The sequence below is a fragment of the Sus scrofa genome, chromosome 13, assembly GCF_054392235.1.
Source record: "Sus scrofa isolate SSC_HxYL_T2T_F1_AM1 chromosome 13, Sscrofa_HxYL_maternal_Yorkshire_Landrace_v2.0, whole genome shotgun sequence".
NCBI lineage: Eukaryota > Metazoa > Chordata > Mammalia > Artiodactyla > Suidae > Sus > Sus scrofa.
In genome coordinates this window covers 110434509-110455430 of record NC_139395.1, presented here as the reverse complement: position 1 = coordinate 110455430, position 20922 = coordinate 110434509, and the positions used below count along the sequence as shown (strand labels likewise).

Genomic DNA, 20922 nt, shown 5'->3' with positions numbered 1-20922 from the left:
GTCGTGCAAGTTTCTAGTGTCGCAGCAAAGTGACCCTTTTCTTATATTTCTTTTCTTATGTCCCTTTTCTTATATTAGCTTCCATTGCAGTCTATCCCAAGAGATTGGATATAGTTCCTTGTACTGTGCAGTAGGACGTCATTGCTTATCCATTCCAAATATAATAGTTTGCATCTACTAACCCCAAATTCCCAGTTCATCCCACTCCTTGCCCCCTCTGTCTTGGCAACCACAGTCTGTTCTCTATGTCTGTGAATCTGTTTCTGTTTTGTAGAGAGGTTCGTTTGTGCTGTATTTTAGATTCCACATATTAGTGATATCATAGGATATTTGTCTTTCTCTTTCTGACTTACTTCACTTAGTATGAGAATCTCTAGTTCCAACCATGTTGCTGCAAAAGGCATTATTTTGTTCTTTTTATGGCTGAGCAGTATTCCATTGTGTATATGTACCACATCTTCCTAATCCATTCATCTGTTGATGGACATTTAGGTTGTTTCCATGTCTTGGCTATTGTGAATAGTGCTGCAGTGAACATAGGGGTGCATGTATCTTTTTGAATTATAGTTCTGTCCAGATATATGCCCAGGAGTGGGATTGCTGGATCATATGGTAGTTCTATATTTAATTTTCTGAGGAACCTCCATACTATTTTCCATAGTGGTTGTTCCATGTATTGTTTTTTTGATTTTAGACTTTCTGGTGGATGTGTAGTGGCATCTCATAGCTATAATTTCTATTTCCCTGATGACTAAAGAAATTGAACATCTTTTTATATGATTATTGTACATTTGAGTATCCAAAGTTGTCCTTTTCTTTAAATTTTAGAATGATTTATTTATTTATTTATTTATTTTTGGCTGCCTTGTGGCCTATGGAGTTCCTGGGCTAGGGATCATATCTGAGCTGTGGTTGTGACCTACACCAAAGCTGTGGCAATTCCAGATCTTCAACACACTGTACCAGGCTGGGGTTGAACCTGCATCTTGACACTGCAGATCAGTCTTGACCACTGATCCCGTTGTGCCACAGCAGGAATTCCTAGAATTTTTGTTTTTTAGATATTCTGGATATGAGGGTTTTTTTTTGTTGTTGTTAGATATGTGTATTATACATGTCTCCTATACCACTTTTAAGACAGAGTAAATGTTGAAGTTAAGTTCGTGTATCTAATTTTTACAAAGAGAATGGGTGAAATATAAGTGAAATTGTTTCCTGGACTTAAATATTTTTGACCTTTAATTTTTTAATGTGAAATTTCCTCTTTGTATCCATTCGAAGCAGTAATTTTAAAAATTTATTTGTATAATTTCATACTTTTTGAAACTTGTATAGTTGAAATTTCCATATTTATCCAAATTCTCTAATTGTTAACATTTAGCTCCACTTTCTTTATTCTGTAAACTTGTGCTCTTTTATGTATTTCTTTTTTTTTGTTTTTGTTTTTTCTCTTTTCTAGGGCCGCACCCGCAGTATGTGGAGGTTCCCAGGCTAAGGGTCTAATCAGAGCTGTAGCCACTGGCCTACGCCAGAGCCACAGCAACACGGGATCCGAGCTGCGTCTTCGACCTACACCACAGCTCGCAGCAACACTAGTCCCTTAACCCACTGAGTGAGGCCAGAGATAACACCCACAACCTCGTGGTTCCTAGTCAGATTTGTTAACCACTAAGCCATGACGGGAACTCCTCTTTTAGATATTTTTTATGAAGTTTTTGAGAGTAATTTTTACATATCTTGCCCTTTTGTCTACAAATACCTTAAGTATGTGTTTATTAAGAACAAGGATTACTCTTACAAAGCCACAACTTAATAAAAAATCAGGAAATTTTAAATTGGTACAATACTATTTTCTAATCACAGCCCATATCCAAATTTTACCAATTGTCCCAAAAACAGCCTTTATATCTTTATTTTTTCTGGTCAGGGATCCAGTTCAGGATCACACATTGCATTTAGTTGATATAAACCTTTCTTTCTCCTTCATGACCAAATTTTTTAAAAAATACAGGCCAATTATTTCTGTAGAATGTCCTTCTGTTAATGTTTGTCTAATGTTTTTTATGTTTAGGGAGATTCCTTTGTGGCTCAGTGGTTAGCGAATCCGACTCTGAACCACAAGGTTGTGGGTTCGATCCCTGGCCTCACTCAGTGGGTTAAGGATCCAGTGTTGCCATGAGCTGTGGTGTAAGTTGCAGACATGGCTTGGATCCTGTGTTGCTGGGGCTGTGGTGTAGGCCGGCAGCTACAGCTCCAATTAGACCCCTAGCCTGAGAACATCCATATGCCAAAGGTGCAGCCCTAGAAAAGCCAAAAAAAAATAATAATGTTTTTCATGTTTAGGTTCAGGCTATTCATATGTGTCAGGACTATCACAGAAGTAATATTATGACATCTTCAGGGAGTTATATCAGGAGCCATATCATGTCCTTTTATCTCATTAACTTGTTTTTAACCTTGATTACCTTGTTAACCCATTGCAAAATTACTATTTTTCCTTTTGTAATTAAAAACTAATTTATGAGGAAATACTTAAATATCTTATTTCACCTCAAACTTTTACCCACTACATCCTTACTCTTTTTTTTTTTTTTTTTTGGTGTTTTTAAGAATTAATCTGACTATACTTTTCCTTACTCCCTCAGTTTTTTTAACCTCTCAGATGTAATGTTTTCTCAGAAATACTTTTGAAAAGCTAAATGACTTGGAAATTTTATTGTCAGAAATCATCTAAAATGTGTATAAGATGCTTAAATTTAACCAGATTTATTTGGAATCAAATGCTTCTTTTTTATTTTATATAATTTTTGAAATTGTGACTTACAGTGTTGTGTTACAAAGGCTTTTCTTTTAAACTTAAAATATACAAAGCAGTAGGTTTCAAGTTGGACAGTGTTTATTATAAGATACTTTTTGAAATTGAGTTGTTATTAAAATTAGTTCCTAAGAATGCTGAATGTTCACTTGTTTTCACTTAATATTGTTAGTAGATCAAAGAGCAAAGTATGCCTTCTGTATCTTGTTTATTACACTAGATATAATTATATAATACTTATAACTGGCATGGGTCAATAATAAGATTGAGGTTCTTAAATTACTTATATATGCTTGGAGGAAAAAATATTTCATAAGTCACAAATTTAAATATTTTTTTGTTTTTATATTGCAGATTGGTTTTTCAGCAGCAGATGCAGTAACAGGACTGAAATTGGTAGAAGAGGGAGTGCCCAAAGAACATTTAGCCTTATTGGCAGTTCCAATGGTTCCTTTGCAAATAATATTACCTCTGATTATCAGCAGATACACTGCAGGTCCCCAGCCACTAAACATATTTTACAAAGCCATGCCCTACAGGTAAAAATGAAATGAAACCTTACTAAATAAGAAAGGTTAAATAAGGAACAGTCATGAGTATCACTAATATCTGTGTATGGAGTGTATATGGAAAAAGGCTTCAAAAGCATCTTTAACATCAATCTCATTTATATGTATTTCTATCTCTTTTTAACCTCCTAACAGGTTTTAGATACAGGCTTCTTTTTGTATGGTAGGCACATAGATTTCTGTTTTTGTCATTGTTTATTAACCTAAAATAGCAATCAGCTCCATCTTTCTTTTTCTGTAGATTATTGCTCGGATTAGAATATGCTCTGCTGGTTTGGTGGACTCCTAAAGTAGAACATCAAGGGGGATTCCCTATGTATTACTATGTCATAGTGCTCCTGAGTTATGCATTACATCAGGTAAGCTTGCCATGGTTTCCTCAGAAAGTTAACTGTTCTGTGTAAAATTAAAAAAAAAGTTTTCTTTGGTTGACTTAATATAATGATAATGGACTTTAAAATTTGACATGAATCTGACACTGAATAAATTAATTGATTGTAAACTTTAAACAAAGTAGATTTTTTTTTTTTTTTTTTTAACAGCTGCACTTGTGGCATTATGGAAATTCCTGGGCTAGGGGTTGAATCAGAGCCACATCTGCAACCTGCGCCATAGCCACAGTAATACCAGATATTAACCCATGGAGCAAGGCCAGGGATTCAACCAGCATCCTCACAGGCACCATGTTGGGTTCTTAACCTGCTGAGTCATAACAGGAACTCCTGTGGATTTTTTTTTTTTTTTTTTTTTTGTCTTTTTGCTATTTCTTTGGGCCGCTCCCGCGGCATATGGAGGTTCCCAGGCTAGGGGTCAAATCGGAGCTGTAGCCACAGGCCTACGCCAGAGCCACAGCAACGCGGGATCCGAGCCGCGTCTGCAACCTACACCAGAACTCACGGCAACGCCGGATCGTTAACCCACTGAGCAAGGGCAGGGACCGAACCCGCAACCTCATGGTTCCTAGTCAGATTCGTTAACCACTGCGCCACGACGGGAACTCCCCTGTGGATTTTTTTAAATGAGTTCTATTCATGGAAAGAGAGTTCCTTCTTCATTCATTTCATTTTCTTGTTCAACAAATATTTGTTAACATTTCTTTTTTTTCTTTTTTTCTTTTTTTTTTTGAAGTATAGTTGATTTACAGTGTGTGTTAGTTTCTGGTGTATAGCAAAATGATTCAGAATATATATATTTCTTTTCAGATTCTTTTCCATGATAGGTTATTATGAGTTCCCTGTGCTATGTAGTACAATGTTGTTGTTTCATCAATTTTATAATAGTAGTTTGTATCTACTAATCTCAAACTCCTAATTTATCCCTCCACCTGCTCTCCCCCTTAGCAACCAGCAGTCTGTTCTATATTTCTGTGATTCTGTTTCTGTTTTGTAGATAGGTTCATTTGTGCCATATTTTAGATTCTACATGTAAGTGATATCATATGGTATTTGTCTTTCTCTTTGACTTACTTCAGGTACTGTGAGAATCTCTAAGTCTATCCATGTTGCTGTGATTGACGTCATTTCACTCTTTTTATGACTGAGTAGTATTCCATTGTATATATGTAACATGTCTTCTTGATCCATTCTTCTCTTGACAGACACATAGGTTGTTTCCATGTCTTGACTGCTGTAAATAGTGCTGCACTGAACTTTGGGGTACATGTATCTTTTCGAATTAGAGTTTTCTGTGGATATATGCCCAGGAATGGGATTGCTGGATTATATGGTAGCTCTGCTTTTAGTTTTTTAGGATCTTCCATACTATTCTCCATAGTGGCTGCACCAATTTAGATTCTCACCAACAATGTAGAAGGGCTCCCTTTTTCTTCACACCCTCTCAAGCATTTATTATTTGTAGACTTTTTAGTCATGGCCGTTCTGACTGGTGTAGCCTCAGTGTAATTTTGATTTCTCTGAAAATTAGCAGTGTTGAGCATCTTTTCATGTGCCTGTTGGCCATCGCGTCTTCTTTGGAGAAATGTCTGTTTAGGTCTTATGCCCATTTTTTTTCCAGGGTCACACCTGCAGCATATGGAAGTTCCCAGCCTAGGGTTTGAATTGGAGCTGCAGCTGCCAGCCTACGCCACAGCCACAGCAACGCAGGATCCGGGCCATGTCTGTGACTTAGACCACAGCTCATGGCAATGCCCGAGCCATTACCCACTGAGCAAGGCCAGGGATCGAACCTGCATCCTCATGGATACTAGTCAACTAGTCAGGTTCCTTACTGCTGAGCCACAACAGGAACTCCTGCCCATTTTTTTTTTTTATTGTTTGTTTATTATATTTCAGAATTTATTCCAGTTAGTAATTTTATCCTTGCTAAGCTTCTCTCAGTTCATCCCTAGATATGGGTTCTTTCTTCTGTTCCCAGTTTTTTGTTTTTTAGGAAGGTATTGAGAAATAATGATGGCTTCTGGGTTAGAGGTAACCAGTTTTTTTGGTTTAGATTCTGTATTAAAAGTTTTAACTTACTCTTTGTGGTTTTGGAAGCTGTGTGTTAATTCACTTTTTCTCTCCTCATTAAATATGTTTCTAATCCCTAAAAGAAGTGATCTCCACTGTGCCATAGCTTCACCCAAGCTGCTGTTGCAGAATAGTTTTTTGTTTTTGTTTTTAACCCCTGGGGACAGCTGATTCAAGTAAACGGCAGATACCCAGCAGTAACCTTTAGGACTCAACTGTAGTTACTGCTAATGTATGTTTCATAGTCGCTTTGTATTTTTCTGTAGAATCTAATTTAAACTCTTTGAAAATTATATTCAACTCCTCACCTTGTTTTTAAATGAAACCTGAAAAATATGGCTACCAGGCAATGTCAATAATTTTTTGCATGCAATTATTGGAAGATTTTTTTTTTTTTTTTTTTTTTTTTTCCCTGCACGTTAAGCATATGGAAGTTCCCAGGCCAGGGATCAAATCCAAGCTGCAGCTGTAACTATGCTACAGTGATGCTGGATCCTTAACCCACTGCACCAGCCCGGGGATCAAACCCGAGCCCCAACAGTATCCTGAGCTGTGAAGAAACAACAGCAGATCATTAATCTACTGTGCCACAGCGGGAACTCCTAGAGAAATTTTACATACACAGTAAAATTCATTTAGGAGAATTCTGTAGTGGGTGATGTCTGACTAACCCTATGTAAAAATCATCAAGAATAATGTGTCAGGGAGTTCCTGTCGTGGCGCAGTGGTTAACGAAATACGACTAGGAACCATGAGGTTGTGGGTTCGGTCCCTGCCCTTGCTCAGTTGGGTTAACGATCCGGTGTTGCCATGAGCTGTGGTGTAGGTTGCAGACGTGGCTCGGATCCTGCATTGCTGTGGCTCTGGCGTAGGCTGGCGGTTACAGCTCTGATTCGACCCCTAGCCTGGGAACCTCCATATGCCACGGGAGCGGCCCAAAGAAATAGCAAAAAGACAAAAAAAAAAAAAAAAAAAAGAATAATGTGTCAAATATAATTTTTTTTTAATTTTGCACACATTTAGTTAATACTTGCACAAAAAAAAATTGAAGTTAAAAGAAGTGTTTTAGCTTAGTAATGCTTTACTTTCTGTGTAAGTAAACTATGATATAGTTATTTCAAAATCATTTGTTTGGCTTTGGATTTCTGTAGAGAATTTCCCAAAGTGTAGTCATTAAAAATCAACCAGAAGTTTTGTGGGGGGAAAAGGTACAAGCCCAAGTAAATTTGAGAAATGATACATGACATAACCCCTCTTTATATAATATCATTCCCTCAGCAAATGTTAAGTGGACACACCTATTCCATGCCAGAAACCATTCTAAGTACTAAAATAAAACAGTGAGTAAATAATGCCAAAATCCTTGTCCTTAAGGAGTTCATTTTCTAAAGCCTTTCACAAGACCTGCAGAGAAAGGGACCTGTCTGATTTTGCGTAACTTAATGTTTCTCAGTCTTGTTTGACTTTGGAACTCCTTTCTTCTATGAACGTTTCATGGAATAGTGGTCAAAGGAATTCTCTTTTGGAAACATGATTTCTTTCTGAGTTCCTAAATGGAGGGTTAATTCTTGCCTCTTAAGCCTGTTTTGCCTCTCAAGGAGATGTTTCTCTTCAGTTTGTCACATAAATTTTGAACTATATATATAAGAAAATTATTTATATACAATTGTATATTCATATTCCATTGACTTTCAGTGCTTATATGTATAGTACATATATACATATAAATATATACACACATGATATATCTAGGTATAGTATAAATATAGGGTTTTGTTTATTGCTGTATGGATCCTTCAATGCCACCTCATTTGTCATTTTCTCAATTAAGCCTTCATTGATTGTTTTCGATACAATTAATCTCCCATTTTTTTAGGCCCTGGTCATAACGTGATGTTTGCACTTCTTTTTATAGTACTTACTGAATTTCATCATAATTATTTATGACCTATTTTCTGAGCTTGGAATTAATTCTTCAAGAGCACAGAGGAACTGTGTCTTACAAAGATAAATAAATTGCCATGATCTGGTTTAATCCCCAGCCTCTGGTAGGGCTCAATAAATGTTTGTTGACTTGAGTTGAATAGGTATCATGAAAATTAATTTTCAGCTTTATGATTTTGATGTTCTTAATTTAGACCATAGCTTTATAAAGTCTAATTGTACTGAGATGTTTTACATTTTCCTCGTAGGTTACATTGTACAGCATGTATGTTTCCATAATGGCTTTCAATGCAAAGGTTAGTGATCCACTTATTGGAGGAACATACATGACCCTTTTAAATACTGTGTCCAACCTGGGAGGAAACTGGCCTTCTACAGTAGCTCTTTGGCTGGTAGATCCCCTCACGGTGAAAGAATGTGTAGGAGCATCAAACCAGAATTGCCGAACACCTGATGCTGTTGAGGTAAGTATGTTGTGGTTTTAGATAACATTAAGCTAATATTAAGATATTGATTTCCAGAGTTCCCATTGTGGCCCAGCAGAAACGAATCCAACTAGGAACCATGAGGTTGTGGGTTTGATCCCTGGCCTTGCTCAGTAGGTTAAGGATCCGGCGTAGCGATGAGCTGTGGTGTAGGTCACAGATTTGGCTTGGATCTGGTGTTGCTGTGGTTCTGATGTAGGCTGGCAGCAACAGCTCCAATTAGACCCCTAGCCTGGGAACCTCCATATGCCGTGGGTGCAGCCCTAAGAAGACAAAAGACAAAAAAAAAGAAAAAGATATTGATGTCCAGGAGTTCCCTTTGAGGCTCTGTGGTAATGAACCCTACTACTATCCATGAGGATGCTGGTTTGATCCCTTGCTCATTGGGTTAAGGATCTGGTTGCCATGAGCTTGTGGTGTAGGGTGAAGATGCAGCTTGGATCCCACATTGCTATGGCTGTGGCATAGGCCAGTGGTTGCAGCTCACATTCAGCCCCAAGTCTGGGAACTTCCATATGCTGCAGGTGTGGCCCTAAAAAGCAAAAAAAAAAAAAAAGATACTGATTTCATTTTTCCTCTAGAAGTACTATATCTTTTTAAAATTGTATCTTCCCACAGTTTCTAATAGGTTTTTCTTTTCTGAAATAACTGAGGGTATAACACACTCATATCATTTAAGAGCACCTGCTGACTTGAAGGTGCTTCTCAGCAAAGAAGGAGCAGTCTCTCTTCTACCTTGTGGACCATTATCCTATACAATAGGCACTTAATAAATGCATGATTAATAGCTAAATTTTATAGTGATAGAGGAAAGAAAATTCCATTGGCTAATCATATAACAAATGGAGCAAAAACTGAACGGTTAGTAGTTTGTTGATAAATTATTTCAAAGTAACATTAGCCCACTTCTAGAGTAAATTCATTGGAAATTTTTTCACACTTCCAAATATGAAAAGATATATTTTGAAAATAAGTATTGTGTACAGCATGAGCTGAAAATTGTTTAATGCTGTTAGTAGCATTAGAGAGATTGAGACATTCATTTGTTTTGTCCCTTGAAGTGAATGAAATGTTGAAATAGTTTAACAAGAGTTCCTGTTGTGGTACAGTAGAGAAGAATCTACCTGGGAACCATGAGGTTGTGGGTTCGATCCCTGGCCTCACTCAGTGGGTTAAGGATCCTGTGTTGCCGTTAGCTGTGGTGTAGGTCGCAGATGCAGCTCAGATCTGGCGTTGCTGTGGCTGTGGCGTAGGCTGGCGGCTACAGCTCCAATTCAACCCCTGGGCTGGGAACCTTCATATGCCACGGGTGTGGCTCTAAAAAGACAAAAAGACAAAAAAAGAAATAGTGGAGTTCCCATCGTGACGCAGTGGTTAACGAATCCGACTAAGAACCATGAGGTTGCGGGTTCGATCCCTGCCCTTGCTCAGTGGGTTACCGATCCGGCGTTGCTGTGAGCTGTGGTGTAGGTTGCAGACGCAGCTCAGATCCCGAGTTGCTGTGGCTGTGGTGTAGGCCGGTGGCTACAGCTCCGATTCGACCCCTAGCCTGGGAACCTCCATATGCCGCGGGAGCGGCCCAAGAAATGGCAAAAGGACAAAAAAAAAAAAAAAAAAAGAAATAGTTTAACTAAAATATATTTTGATTAATCCTTTAAATCACAAAGTAGGAACATATAAATTGCTGAGTACTTCCATTTTGAAATTGTGGAATATAATTTTACAATTTTATTTTTACAGCTTTGCAAAAAACTTGGTGGCTCTTGTGTTACAGCACTGGATGGTTATTATGTGGAGTCTGTTATTTGTGTTTTTATTGGATTTGGTTGGTGGTTTTTGCTTGGTCCAAAACTTAAAAAGTTACAGGATGAAGGACCATCTTCATGGAAGTGCAAAAGAAGCAAGTAATGCATTCATTCACTACTGGACATTCTAGAAAGGTAACTATAATTTAGTTTTAACTCAGAGAGCTATGATAATCAGTGTACAGGAATGTAAAATACTATTTTAAATAGTAAGTTATTACTATAAAATGCCAAATGATTAAAAAATAGAGATCTCCCTGTATATTTGATTATATTTTCCTTGCCTTGTCAGTGTATTTAAAGTTTACTCAAGGCCAGGAAATTGGTACTAAAACAACTCTTCTGACCTTGTTATTTGATTTATATCCTTTTAATTTACTGACCAAAGCTTGTTTTAAGCTGCTACACAGTAGTCATGGGTGGTGACTGTGCAGTCAAGTATTGTTATCAGTACCTATCATTGAGCAACCTTTAAATTTTTGGTAAAATATATTAAAGGGAACAGAGCTTGATATTCAGGTACTAACTACCACTAGTCTGGTCTTGTTGGCAGTTAATCTTATTTTGAATTGCAGATTGGTTAAATTCTATGGGGAATTTGCTGAGAAGAGAATGTAAACTACTGAAAGGTCATTTTCATTGTTATTTTTCTGATCACAACTACATTGTACTAATGAATCTGTGTTAAAAGACTATTTTAAATGTATTTCCTGCTTTTGTAAGCATTTAAGATTTATAAGAAGATTATTCAAACTATTTTTTATAAAATAAAAGCTATGACTTTTAATTTATTGATTCCCCTTCCCACCCCCCTTTTTTGGAAGATATTTTGATTCCTTGTTAAATTTTACCCTAAAGCTTACATATGTTTTTTGTTGTTAAGTGCTTCATGGCACATGGACAGCTCATGAAGGGGTCACATTTAATGTTGTATGTATGTTTATGGCAAACTTTTGAAAATAAAAGTTAAATGTTTTTGTTTTAGTAGTTTTTTTTATTACTGAGAGAAAAAACAGTAAAACTTACTGATTAAGTAAAATTTAAATGAGTAATACTATAATTTTAGAAACTAATGCTTTAAAGAGGAGAAAGACATTTTGTGCCATTGACAAATTATATGGTGGAAAAAGTTTTCTTAATTAAGCACTTCACTAATGAGAAAAGATCTCACAATTACTTTATACCAAATCAGGTACTATTTTTCCACTTATTAAAATATAGTCTTTTGTTTGTAAACGATAGTTTCTACTGGAGAATCACTAACCCAGGAGAATTAATTTTTTGAATATTTTAGCAGTTTTCAATATATTATGTGTACCTGGTAGTGAGATTTCTTGCATGTTTTGTGTTGTATAGTACTCTGACTTTTTACAGAGATTACATAAATCTTTAAACGTTAAAGGAAAAGAGATTAAGTTGACTTTTTATTTAATAATTCTCTTTGTGGGAAAATACATACTAATGCCTGATTTTGTTAATTTTATAGCATAGGTTGAATTTTAGAGAGGGATTTTTATAAGTAATGGAGGATAAAATGGTGGTAGAAAATGGCACTCAGCATCTGAAGAAAGATAGAGGCAGTGGCTTCTAGAACTCATACATTGCCAATGGAAAGCCTGTGTTGGGCATTGATGTCAGATCCAGAAGTATCATCTGGAAAAATCATCCTAGAAACACATCAAACCATAGACCACAGTACTTTGTCACAGGAATTGTCCATTCTCATGTATTATAATAAAAATGTTTACTTGAATAAATAAAATCCACTTAACTCTTTTATGTGAAATGTATTTTGGTATTTAATTTTTGGGTTTAAAAAGCTCACACTGCCCTAATTATTTTCTCCCCATATTATTACAAATTATACATTCTTTTGAACATACTTTATTTACAATGACTTGAAGTCGTTGGGTTTTTTTTTTGTTTTTTTTTTTTGTCTTTTTAGGGCCGCACCCTCAGCATACAGCTGCTGGCCTATGCCACAGCCATAGCAATGTGGGATCTGAGCCATGTCTGTGACCTACACCACAGCTCACAGCAACACCGGATCCTTAACCTACTGAGCAAAGCCAGGGATCAAACCTGTGTCCTCATAGATTCTAGTCAGGTTCGTTAACCGCTAAGCCATGACGGGAATGCCAGTGACTTGAAGTTTTAAAACATATTTCAAGCCTCAACTAAGGTGAAAGCCATTAATGGCATTTGCTCTAGAGATGAACAGTTATTTTGGTATTTGGATACATGCTTGTAATGTATGCCAAAAATGACCTGTTAATAATCAATGTTGCATACATTGATCACTGATGGCATCTTTCTTTCTTTCTTTCTTTTTTTTTTTTTTTTGACTTTTTAGGGCCATACTTGTGGCATATGGAAGTTCCCAGGAGAGGGGTGGAACTGGAGCTACAGCTGCTGGCCGATGCCACAGCCATGCAGAATCCGAACCACATGTGCAACGCAACCTACACCACAGCTCAGTGCAGCACCAGATCCTTAACCCATTGAGTGAGGCCAGGGATAGAGCCCGCATCCTCATGGATACTAGTCGGATTTGTTTCCTCTGTGCCACAAGGGGAATTCCACTTATGCATCTTATAAATGTTCTACCTGAATGTGAGGATCTGTTTGCTGTAAATCCACTAGAAAATATTGCCTATTTGTGTGTATTTTTTGTTACTGATAAATCCTGATTCAACTCTACCCTCAAGTATTAACTCCTCCAGTTAATGTATTATATGTTTACTGGCTAATATTAGATATAAACATACATCTCCTTTTTTTTTTTTTGGTCTTTCTAGGGCTGCAGTCACGGCATATGGAGGTTCCCAGACTAGAGATCAAATCAGAGCTACCAGCTGCCAGCCTACATCACAACCACAGCAACGCCAGATCCTTAACCCCCTGAGCAGGGCCAGGGCTCGAACCCTTATTTTCATGGATAGTAGCCAGTCAGATTTGTTACTGTTCCCACAATGGAAACTCCCAACCTGTATAAATCTGTTTGAAAAATTTTTATAACTAAGACTAAAACTAAAAACTCCCTCCTTTGTAAATATCTTAATTTTGCTTGATTAATTATAAAAAAAGTTGTTCACTTAAAATAGATTTATCTATTTTTTAAATATTAAACTTTTGAACTCTAAACTACAATCTATACAAATTATTTGATTTCATCCTTTTATGACAAACGTTTTTTATCCTAAACAAATGTTGATAGAGTCTTGAAACCCTTGTGAAACTCTGGATATGTAATTTTTAATTTTTCTAGAGATAGTTTTTATTAAAATATTAAATGAGAATTCCCATTGTGGCTCAGTGGTAACAAACCTGACTAGTATAAATGAGGATGTGGGTTCTATCCTTGGCCTCACTCATTGGATTAAGGATCCAAGGATCCAGTGTTGCCATGAACTGCGGTGTAGGTTGAAGACACTGCTCAGATCTGGCATGGCTGTGGCTATGGCATAGGCCGGCAGCTGTAGCCTGGAATTTGAATCCTAGCCTGGGAACTTCCATATGCTGCAGGTACGGCTCTAAAAAAAGGCAAAAAAAAAAAAAAAAAAAAAAAAAAAAAGCAAATATTAAATAGACTGTGATAAAAAAAAATGTAAAAGCCATAGTCCTATTGAATATGGGCTATATTATGAATTTTAAACATTTTATTTGAGATAATAGTTGTAAGACTTAATTGTTTAAAACATCCTGGAAACAGTATTAAAAGAAAAAATATGATGAAGACTAGGAAGTCTCTGCATTTGTAGGACCGAACTTAAATCCTGAAGGGATTAGAGCAGATAACATTACTGGTAGACGAGGTACCTAAGGGTGAATGATGTCCCGCAAAAGACATATCCGAAGTCATCTAATCCTTTTCTTCCAATGAACAACTTCTATTTTTCTTTTACAGAAACCCAAAAAAGTATGTTGCTTTGTATTAAATAGTTGAGATCATTATTTAATACAACTTGTTTTTGTGTTTTAGTGGATTATCTCTTTTCATGTATTAGAAATAATGAGTAAAACTGTATAACATAGACCTTGCCAAAAGTAAAGAACCAACTTTTTTGCGAACATTCCATGTAGATTTCCAAAATGTATTATCTTACCTTAGTATTAAAAAAAATAAACTTTACAAAATAATTTCACAATAAGTATGATTAATATATTTGATAGCCATTTCACTTACAGCAGGGGAAGTGATACAGTGCATTGTAACTTACTTTTTTTAAAACTTCTGTCTTGGGTAGATAGTAAGGCATTTGATTTCCTCTTAAAAGATTTACAATACCTATTATAAACCATGTTCTTTTTCCACTTCAGTTTAATCTCTGCCTGATTTGACAGTGTCAGTTTTTTAAAATGTAATCACTATTTAGTTTGGGCCTTTCCATTTCCTTCCTTTCAAAACTACTATTACAATCTTCCTTTTAGACTTCTGAATTGTTAGCAAGATAGCTGTATGAAGGCAGAATAGTTCATGTCCAAGACTCATGCCCTCTCCTTTAAATGAGGAGAAACCTTTATTTGACTGTTGGATTATAAAGATGACATTTAAGGAGGTTGGTTTGTTTGTTGTTTTGTTTTTTTTACCTTAGCAGGGAAGACATTTTGTAGGAAAAAGTAGTTTTATGTAACAGGATGAAAATTTTATGATTAATCATAGTTCCTTTTTTTAAAAAATGTTATTTTATTTAATTTAAAAGATCATAAATTATCAGCAATATTGGGAGTTCCCTGGTGGCATAGTTTTATATTGTCAATATAGGCATAACTTTTGATAACAATTTTGTGTGAAGAATAATTATTAAATAGCAAGATTGAAATGAACAAGTTACTAGTATAAGGGAATTATCATAAGTCTCTAGAGAATTATCTTAAGTCTCTAAAATTTCATACCTTAGTTACAATTAAGTCAGTCATTATTATAAAATATAAATATTAAAGCCTATCCCTATCACCAAAGTGACCTTAAATGTTGGGCAAAGTTTACTTTTTATGGCCATATAGTCAATGAAATTGAATGTTTTAGTACATGCAACTACAAAATTAGGAAAATATAAAATTGGGACAAAAATTTGATATTTAAAAAAGTTGGTCTGGGGACTTCCCATTGTGGCTCAGCAGTAACAAACCTGACTAGTATCCATGAGGACACAGGTTCAATCCCTGGCCTCACCCAGTGGGTTAAGGATCTGGCCTGGCAGTAAGCTATAGTTTGCAGATGAGGCTCAGATCCATTGTTGTTGTGGCTGAGGTGTAGTCCAGAAGCTACAGCTCTGATTTGACCCTGTAGCCTGGAAACTTCCATATGCTGCAGGTATGGCCCTAAAAAAAAAAGACAAAAAATAAAAATTAAAAAATTGGTTTGGCATATTTGATAAATTGGTAGGTTACCACAGTCAGATTATATCAATGAGTCTATATCTGTTGTCCTCAGATAATGCCTTTGCAAGGATTAGTGTAAAATTGAAAAAAAAAAAAAATACTCATGTTGGAGTTCCCCTCGTGGCACTGGTTAACGAATCTGACTAGGAACCATGAGGTTGCGGGTTCGGTCCCTGGCCTTGCTCAGTGGGTTAAGGATCCGGCGTTGCCATGAGCTGTGGTGTAGGCCTGCGGCTACAGCTCCAATTAGACCCCTAGCCTGGGAACCTCCATATGCCATGGGAGTGGCCCTAGAAAAGGCAGAAAGACAAAAAAAAAAAAAAAAAAAATACTCAATGTTGAAAGCTGTCATTATTGGTTTTTATGAAGTCTTCACGCCCATGTACAGTTTTGAATTAAAAATTCACAGTCCAAAATCATTTCTGTTACCATTTTTGGACGATCTAGTATTAGCTTTGATAGTTTGTCATTATTTAGGTATATGTGAAATGTTTATTTGGTTAGTTCATTAAAAGATGTGCATTAAAACTTGATGTTTATGCAGTATTTTCTCTTGTGATACAGAGGATTAAGGATCTGACATTGTCACTGCAGAAGCTGTGGTGTGGTTTGATCCCTGGCCCAGGAATTTCCACATCCTGCGGATGCCGCAAAAAAAAAAAAAAAAAAGTGTGTTTGAATTAAATTCTCCAGATTTTATATAAATGCTCAGAACAGTTTTGCCTAACAGTCTCTAAAATAATAAAAAAAATTAATGAATAACCAGTTTTTGTTTTTGTCTTTTTGCCTTTTCTAGGGCTGCTCCCATGGCATATGGAGGTTCCCAGGCTAGGGGTCTAATTGGAGCTGTAGCTGCCAGCCTACACCAGAGCCACAGCAACACGGGATCTGAGCCCCCTCTGCGACCTATACCACAGCTCACGGCAACACTGGATCCTTAACCCACTGTGCGAGGCCAGGGATCGACCCTGCAACCTCATGGTTCCTAGTCAGATTTGTTAACCACTGAGCCCCGACGGGAACTCCTGAATAACCAGTTTATCTTCAAATCATTCTTGTCAAAATTGTACTAGCTTGGAGTTCCTATCATGGTGCAGCAGAAACAAATCCAAGTGAGAACCATGAGGTTGCAGGTTCCATCCCTGACCTCACTCAGTGGGTTGGAGATCTGACGTTGCCGTGAGCTGTGGCTTAGGTCACAGATGAAGTTGGGATCCCGAGTTGCTGTGGCTACGGTGTAGCTGCAGCTGTAGCTCTGATTCGACCCCTGACCTGGGAACCTCCAAATGCTTTGGATGCGGCCCTAAAAAGCAAAAATAATAATAATGATAATAAGCACTAGCTTGGCATTGTATGATTAAAAACAAATATAGGACTCACCTTCTGAGACCTACATTTACCTGTGGAATGCAAGACTCTCTAGATAAACTCGTTTTCACTTAAAAAAAATTACAGCAATTTCAAGAGGTATATACTTAGTAACAAATCAGGTTTTTTTCTTTTTTTATGAAGTCAGCCTGAATTATTAGTTGTACTCTTAGTAACCTAGGCAAAAGGGGAAATAGGTGGAAGCACGGCATTTTTCCTTCAAGAGGAGATGCTGTATGGATAGTTTGTGATTACAAAGAATTTCCCTTGAAATATTTGTGTTTGGATATTAGCTTCTTCAGTAGTTACAATTTTGAAAATTCCTTTAAATTAAAGGACAGTTTGGGACCGTAAGTGAAATACTATCTTTGTTACTGCAGAGTCAGAGCTTTCTGAGCAAATTTTATTAAAACTTGGGACCTGGGCTGAAAGAGAAGCCTTCAAAGTTAAATTGTGACTGCATAGTGAGAAACCACCCAAAGAATGTTAGTTTGCTCTGGCTGCCATAATAAAATACTACATACTGGGTGGCTTAAACAATAGAAATTGACTTTCTCACATTTAAGGAGGCTGAAAGTTCAACATCAAAAGTGGTGGCAGGTTTGGTTTCTCCTGAGGTCTCTCCTTGCCGTCTTCACATGACCTTTCCTCTGTGCATGTGCATTCCAGGCGTCTCTTCCTTTTATAAGGACACCAGTCCTGTTGGATAAGGGACGCACCCTTATGATTCCACTTAATTACCTCTGTAAAGGCCCTGTATTTACATAAAGTCATATTGGGAGTTAGGGCTTCAACGTGTAAGCATTTTGGAGAGACACAATTCAGTTCCTAAAGACCTATGTTTACATTCCAAAGAGTAAGAACCCAAAATCCTTCCTAAGGAGAATTTTGCCGAGACCAGCTCAGCAGGATGGGGCTGAAGAACGGGTGCTATGGAACTTAAGGAAAGAAAGTTAACGTAAAACAAGACACAGAGACATTTATCTTAAGTAAAGGTGGGAACCCGGGGACTCAAGGTCTCAGGGACAAAGAGCCCTGCCTCAAGAAACCACACTGCTTTTATTGTGCTCTTGAAGATTATGTCAAGCGAAAAGGGGGTTGTAGGTTCAGGATATAGGTTTTTTTTTTTTTTTTTTTTTTTTTAATTATTTTAAAAGTCACTTAGCTGGTAAATGGTTAAACTTTTACTCTAAACTATAGGCATTTAAGAGTCATTAGTTAGCTATCTATGCATAGCATTTCAGAGAATCCTCACTGTGCTTCTGCATGCCTATTTGTGGCGACCCTGTGTGCATAGGTTTGCACCTTGGTTCTCTTTTCTAATGCATATTCTGTTAACGACTACTCATAAACCACTTGGCCGTGAGGGTCCTTTTTCTCTTATTCTTTAGAGGACATATCATGCTTGTACAAATGGCGTTCCAATCTGCACGGGTCCGGCGCGCCTAGACCATTGTATTATGTCCTCATTCAGCTTACCCCGCGAATAACCCATGCCCTTAGGTTTTTGTTCTTAAGCTTAAGTCATTTACCATCACCGTGACTGTTTCTCAAGCAGGAAGATGGACAAAGTAAGGAAGGACAAGATGGAGTTTTCAGGAAAGAGGCTAAGAATATTATAAAAACATGTCTCATAACAGAATTTATTTAAATTAAGGAGATAATAACATTTACGTTCTTTCTCTGGAAGAAAGGAGGGCTTCCATCCAGCTGTCCTATATAGGCTGCCAGAGTCATATTTTGAGATTCCTCAAACAAAGCAAGACAAAAAGAGTGAATCTGTCAGCTGTAAATTCGACTCCTATCCTGGGAACTTCCATATGCCTCTGGTATGGCCCCAAAAAGACAAAAAAAAAAAAAAGGTTTGTCATCTAACCCTGGTATATATAGACTCTTATCAGTCTGATCCGCTGTATCAGTCTCTTATTGTTCACCCCACAGGTGAGAATGGAATATGGGAAATTAAATATGGTGTCGTTATTAAATATGATAATTAAATATATCCCTGCTCGAGTAACTTTGTATGTACTTTTTTTCTTTTTTTTTGCCTTTTTGCCTTTTTGCCTTTTTGCCTTTTCTAGGGCCGCTTCCTGTGACATATGGAGGTTCCCAGGCTAGGGTTCGAATCGGAGCTGTAGCCACTGGCCTACACCAGAGCCACAGCAATGCAGGATCCGAGCCGCATCTGCAACCTACACCACAGCTCATGGCAATGACCCGCTGAGCAAGGCCAGGGATTAAACCCGCATCCTCATGGATATTAGATTTATTTCCACTGCACCACAGTGGGAACTCCCTGCACCTTTGTTTCTTGACTGCTCCTCCCTTGTCTCTACATCCCCTTCCCTTCCCTGATTAGCAACTTTTTGAACCTGCCCTTTGGAACTCTGGGAAGGTCATGGAGGCTGAAATGTATTCCCTAAAAACAAAAAATGGGGGACACATAAAGACTTGTGCCCAGGAGCCCCACAGGGCCCTGCTCAATTTCATCTAAACTATAATAGTATCATTGGAAAAAGAAAAGAAGAAATGGATTCCAGAGATTGTGATGGGGAATTGCAAGGACAGTTGGACGCTATAGGAAGCAAAGACATGAGTTTTTGAGAGTAGACGATGTGGGAAATGTGGATGGGGGAACAGCTTTGAAAGAGAAGACAATTTAATCAAAAGATGGTAGTATGAGTGAATAAGGACTTGTTTCCAACATGTTTTTTCTAAGGAGTTGAGACATGAGCACCCTATTCAGTTCAGTGAGTGAGCCAGGGAAGTGAACCCAGTAGGGTGCAAAAGAGAAAGGAGGCAATTTTTAGGACAAGTTCTGGAAAAGGAAGGATAAAGATAATTGTTTTCTTTTTAAAAATTAACATTTATGGAGTTCCCATCGTGGTGTTACGGCAGCTGCCCAGCAGCCCAGCGGCTGCAGTGTATCAGCTCCAGCAGCTCTTTTACCCGGCAAGAAATCAAACCAGCACTTGGAGAGCTGAAGAACTCAGGTTTATTACACCAGCGGGCTCAGAGGAGATCACTCTCCAGAGTCAGCCCCAAAGAAGGGTTTCACAAGGCTTTTATGGGCTAGCTCTTCCCGGTCTGTGCTAGGCCTGTCGGACCAGAGTGAGAACAGGCAGGGATGTAATTGCGGAAGCAACTTTACAAAAGCAGATGTGTAGGGGAGGGGTGGTTAGGGGCAGTTGGCTGGACTTTGCTTTGTCATCATGGCCAGGATGTCTTCTTTCTGCCTTTTTATCGGGGTATTTTCTCCTACAGTGGTGCAGTGGAAACGAATCTGACTAGGAGCCATGAGGTTGCTGGTTCGATCCCTGGCCTCCATCAGTGGGTTAAGGATCTGGCATTGCCATGAACTGTGGTGTAGGTTGCAGACGCAGCTCAGATCCTGCGTTGCTGTGGCTGTGGTGTAGGCTGGCAGCTGTAGCTTGGATTGAACCCATAGCCTGGGACTCTCCATGTGCCGTGGGTGTGACCCTAAAAAAAAGAATAAGAAAAGTTACACTTATTACCAAAAAAAAAAAAAAAGTGTAATAGTGAGGCAGAGTAATAACTCAGGTAGTCATCAGTACAGGAGCCTGGGCGTCTATGCTTTTTTTTTTTTTTGCATTTTAGGGCTGCGCCCACGGCATATGGAAGTTCCCAGGCTAGGGGTTGAGTCCAAGCTACAGCTGCTGGCCTATACCACAGCAATGCAGGATCTGAGCTGCATCTACGACCTACACCACAGCCCATGGTAACACCAGATCCTTAACCCATTGAGCAAGGCCAGGGAGCCAACCACAACCTCATGGTTAATAGTCCGATTCGTTTCTGATATGCCACGATGGGAACTCCTTGATGCATTCTTTGATGTGGCTATTGATTAACATTTGTGGCTTTAGGGCTCTAGGGAGTAACATCCCCACAGGCCTTGTTTACTATGGGGAGTGTGCCTATGCCCAGACGAACATTAATCTCTAACCCTTATGACTCAGTTTACGGGAAGAAAAGGGCAAAGAAACCATGAGACTTAATGGGACATTTCCACCCCTAAGACCCCTGTTGGACAAGGACTGATACAGGTAATTAGGAGCAAGGCCA

At 37.9% G+C, this 20922-nt stretch overlaps 1 protein-coding gene across 6 annotated transcripts in view; it reads left to right on the top strand.

The window, feature by feature from the left end:
• Positions 1-16227, top strand: part of SLC33A1 (solute carrier family 33 member 1) — a 33656-nt gene extending 17429 nt beyond the window's left edge. The window contains exons 3-8 of one of the 6 annotated variants that reach the window (XR_014822395.1): positions 3170-3354; positions 3626-3743; positions 8042-8257; positions 10019-10218; positions 12029-12098; positions 15684-15996. Coding sequence is in view for 4 of the 6 variants with exons in the window: in XM_021068489.2 (XP_020924148.1) it covers positions 3170-3354; positions 3626-3743; positions 8042-8257; positions 10019-10186 (687 nt within the window). In the remaining 2 variants the exon portion in view is untranslated. 6 annotated transcript variants of the gene reach the window in all.
• The last annotated feature ends 4695 nt before the right edge of the window (positions 16228-20922 follow it).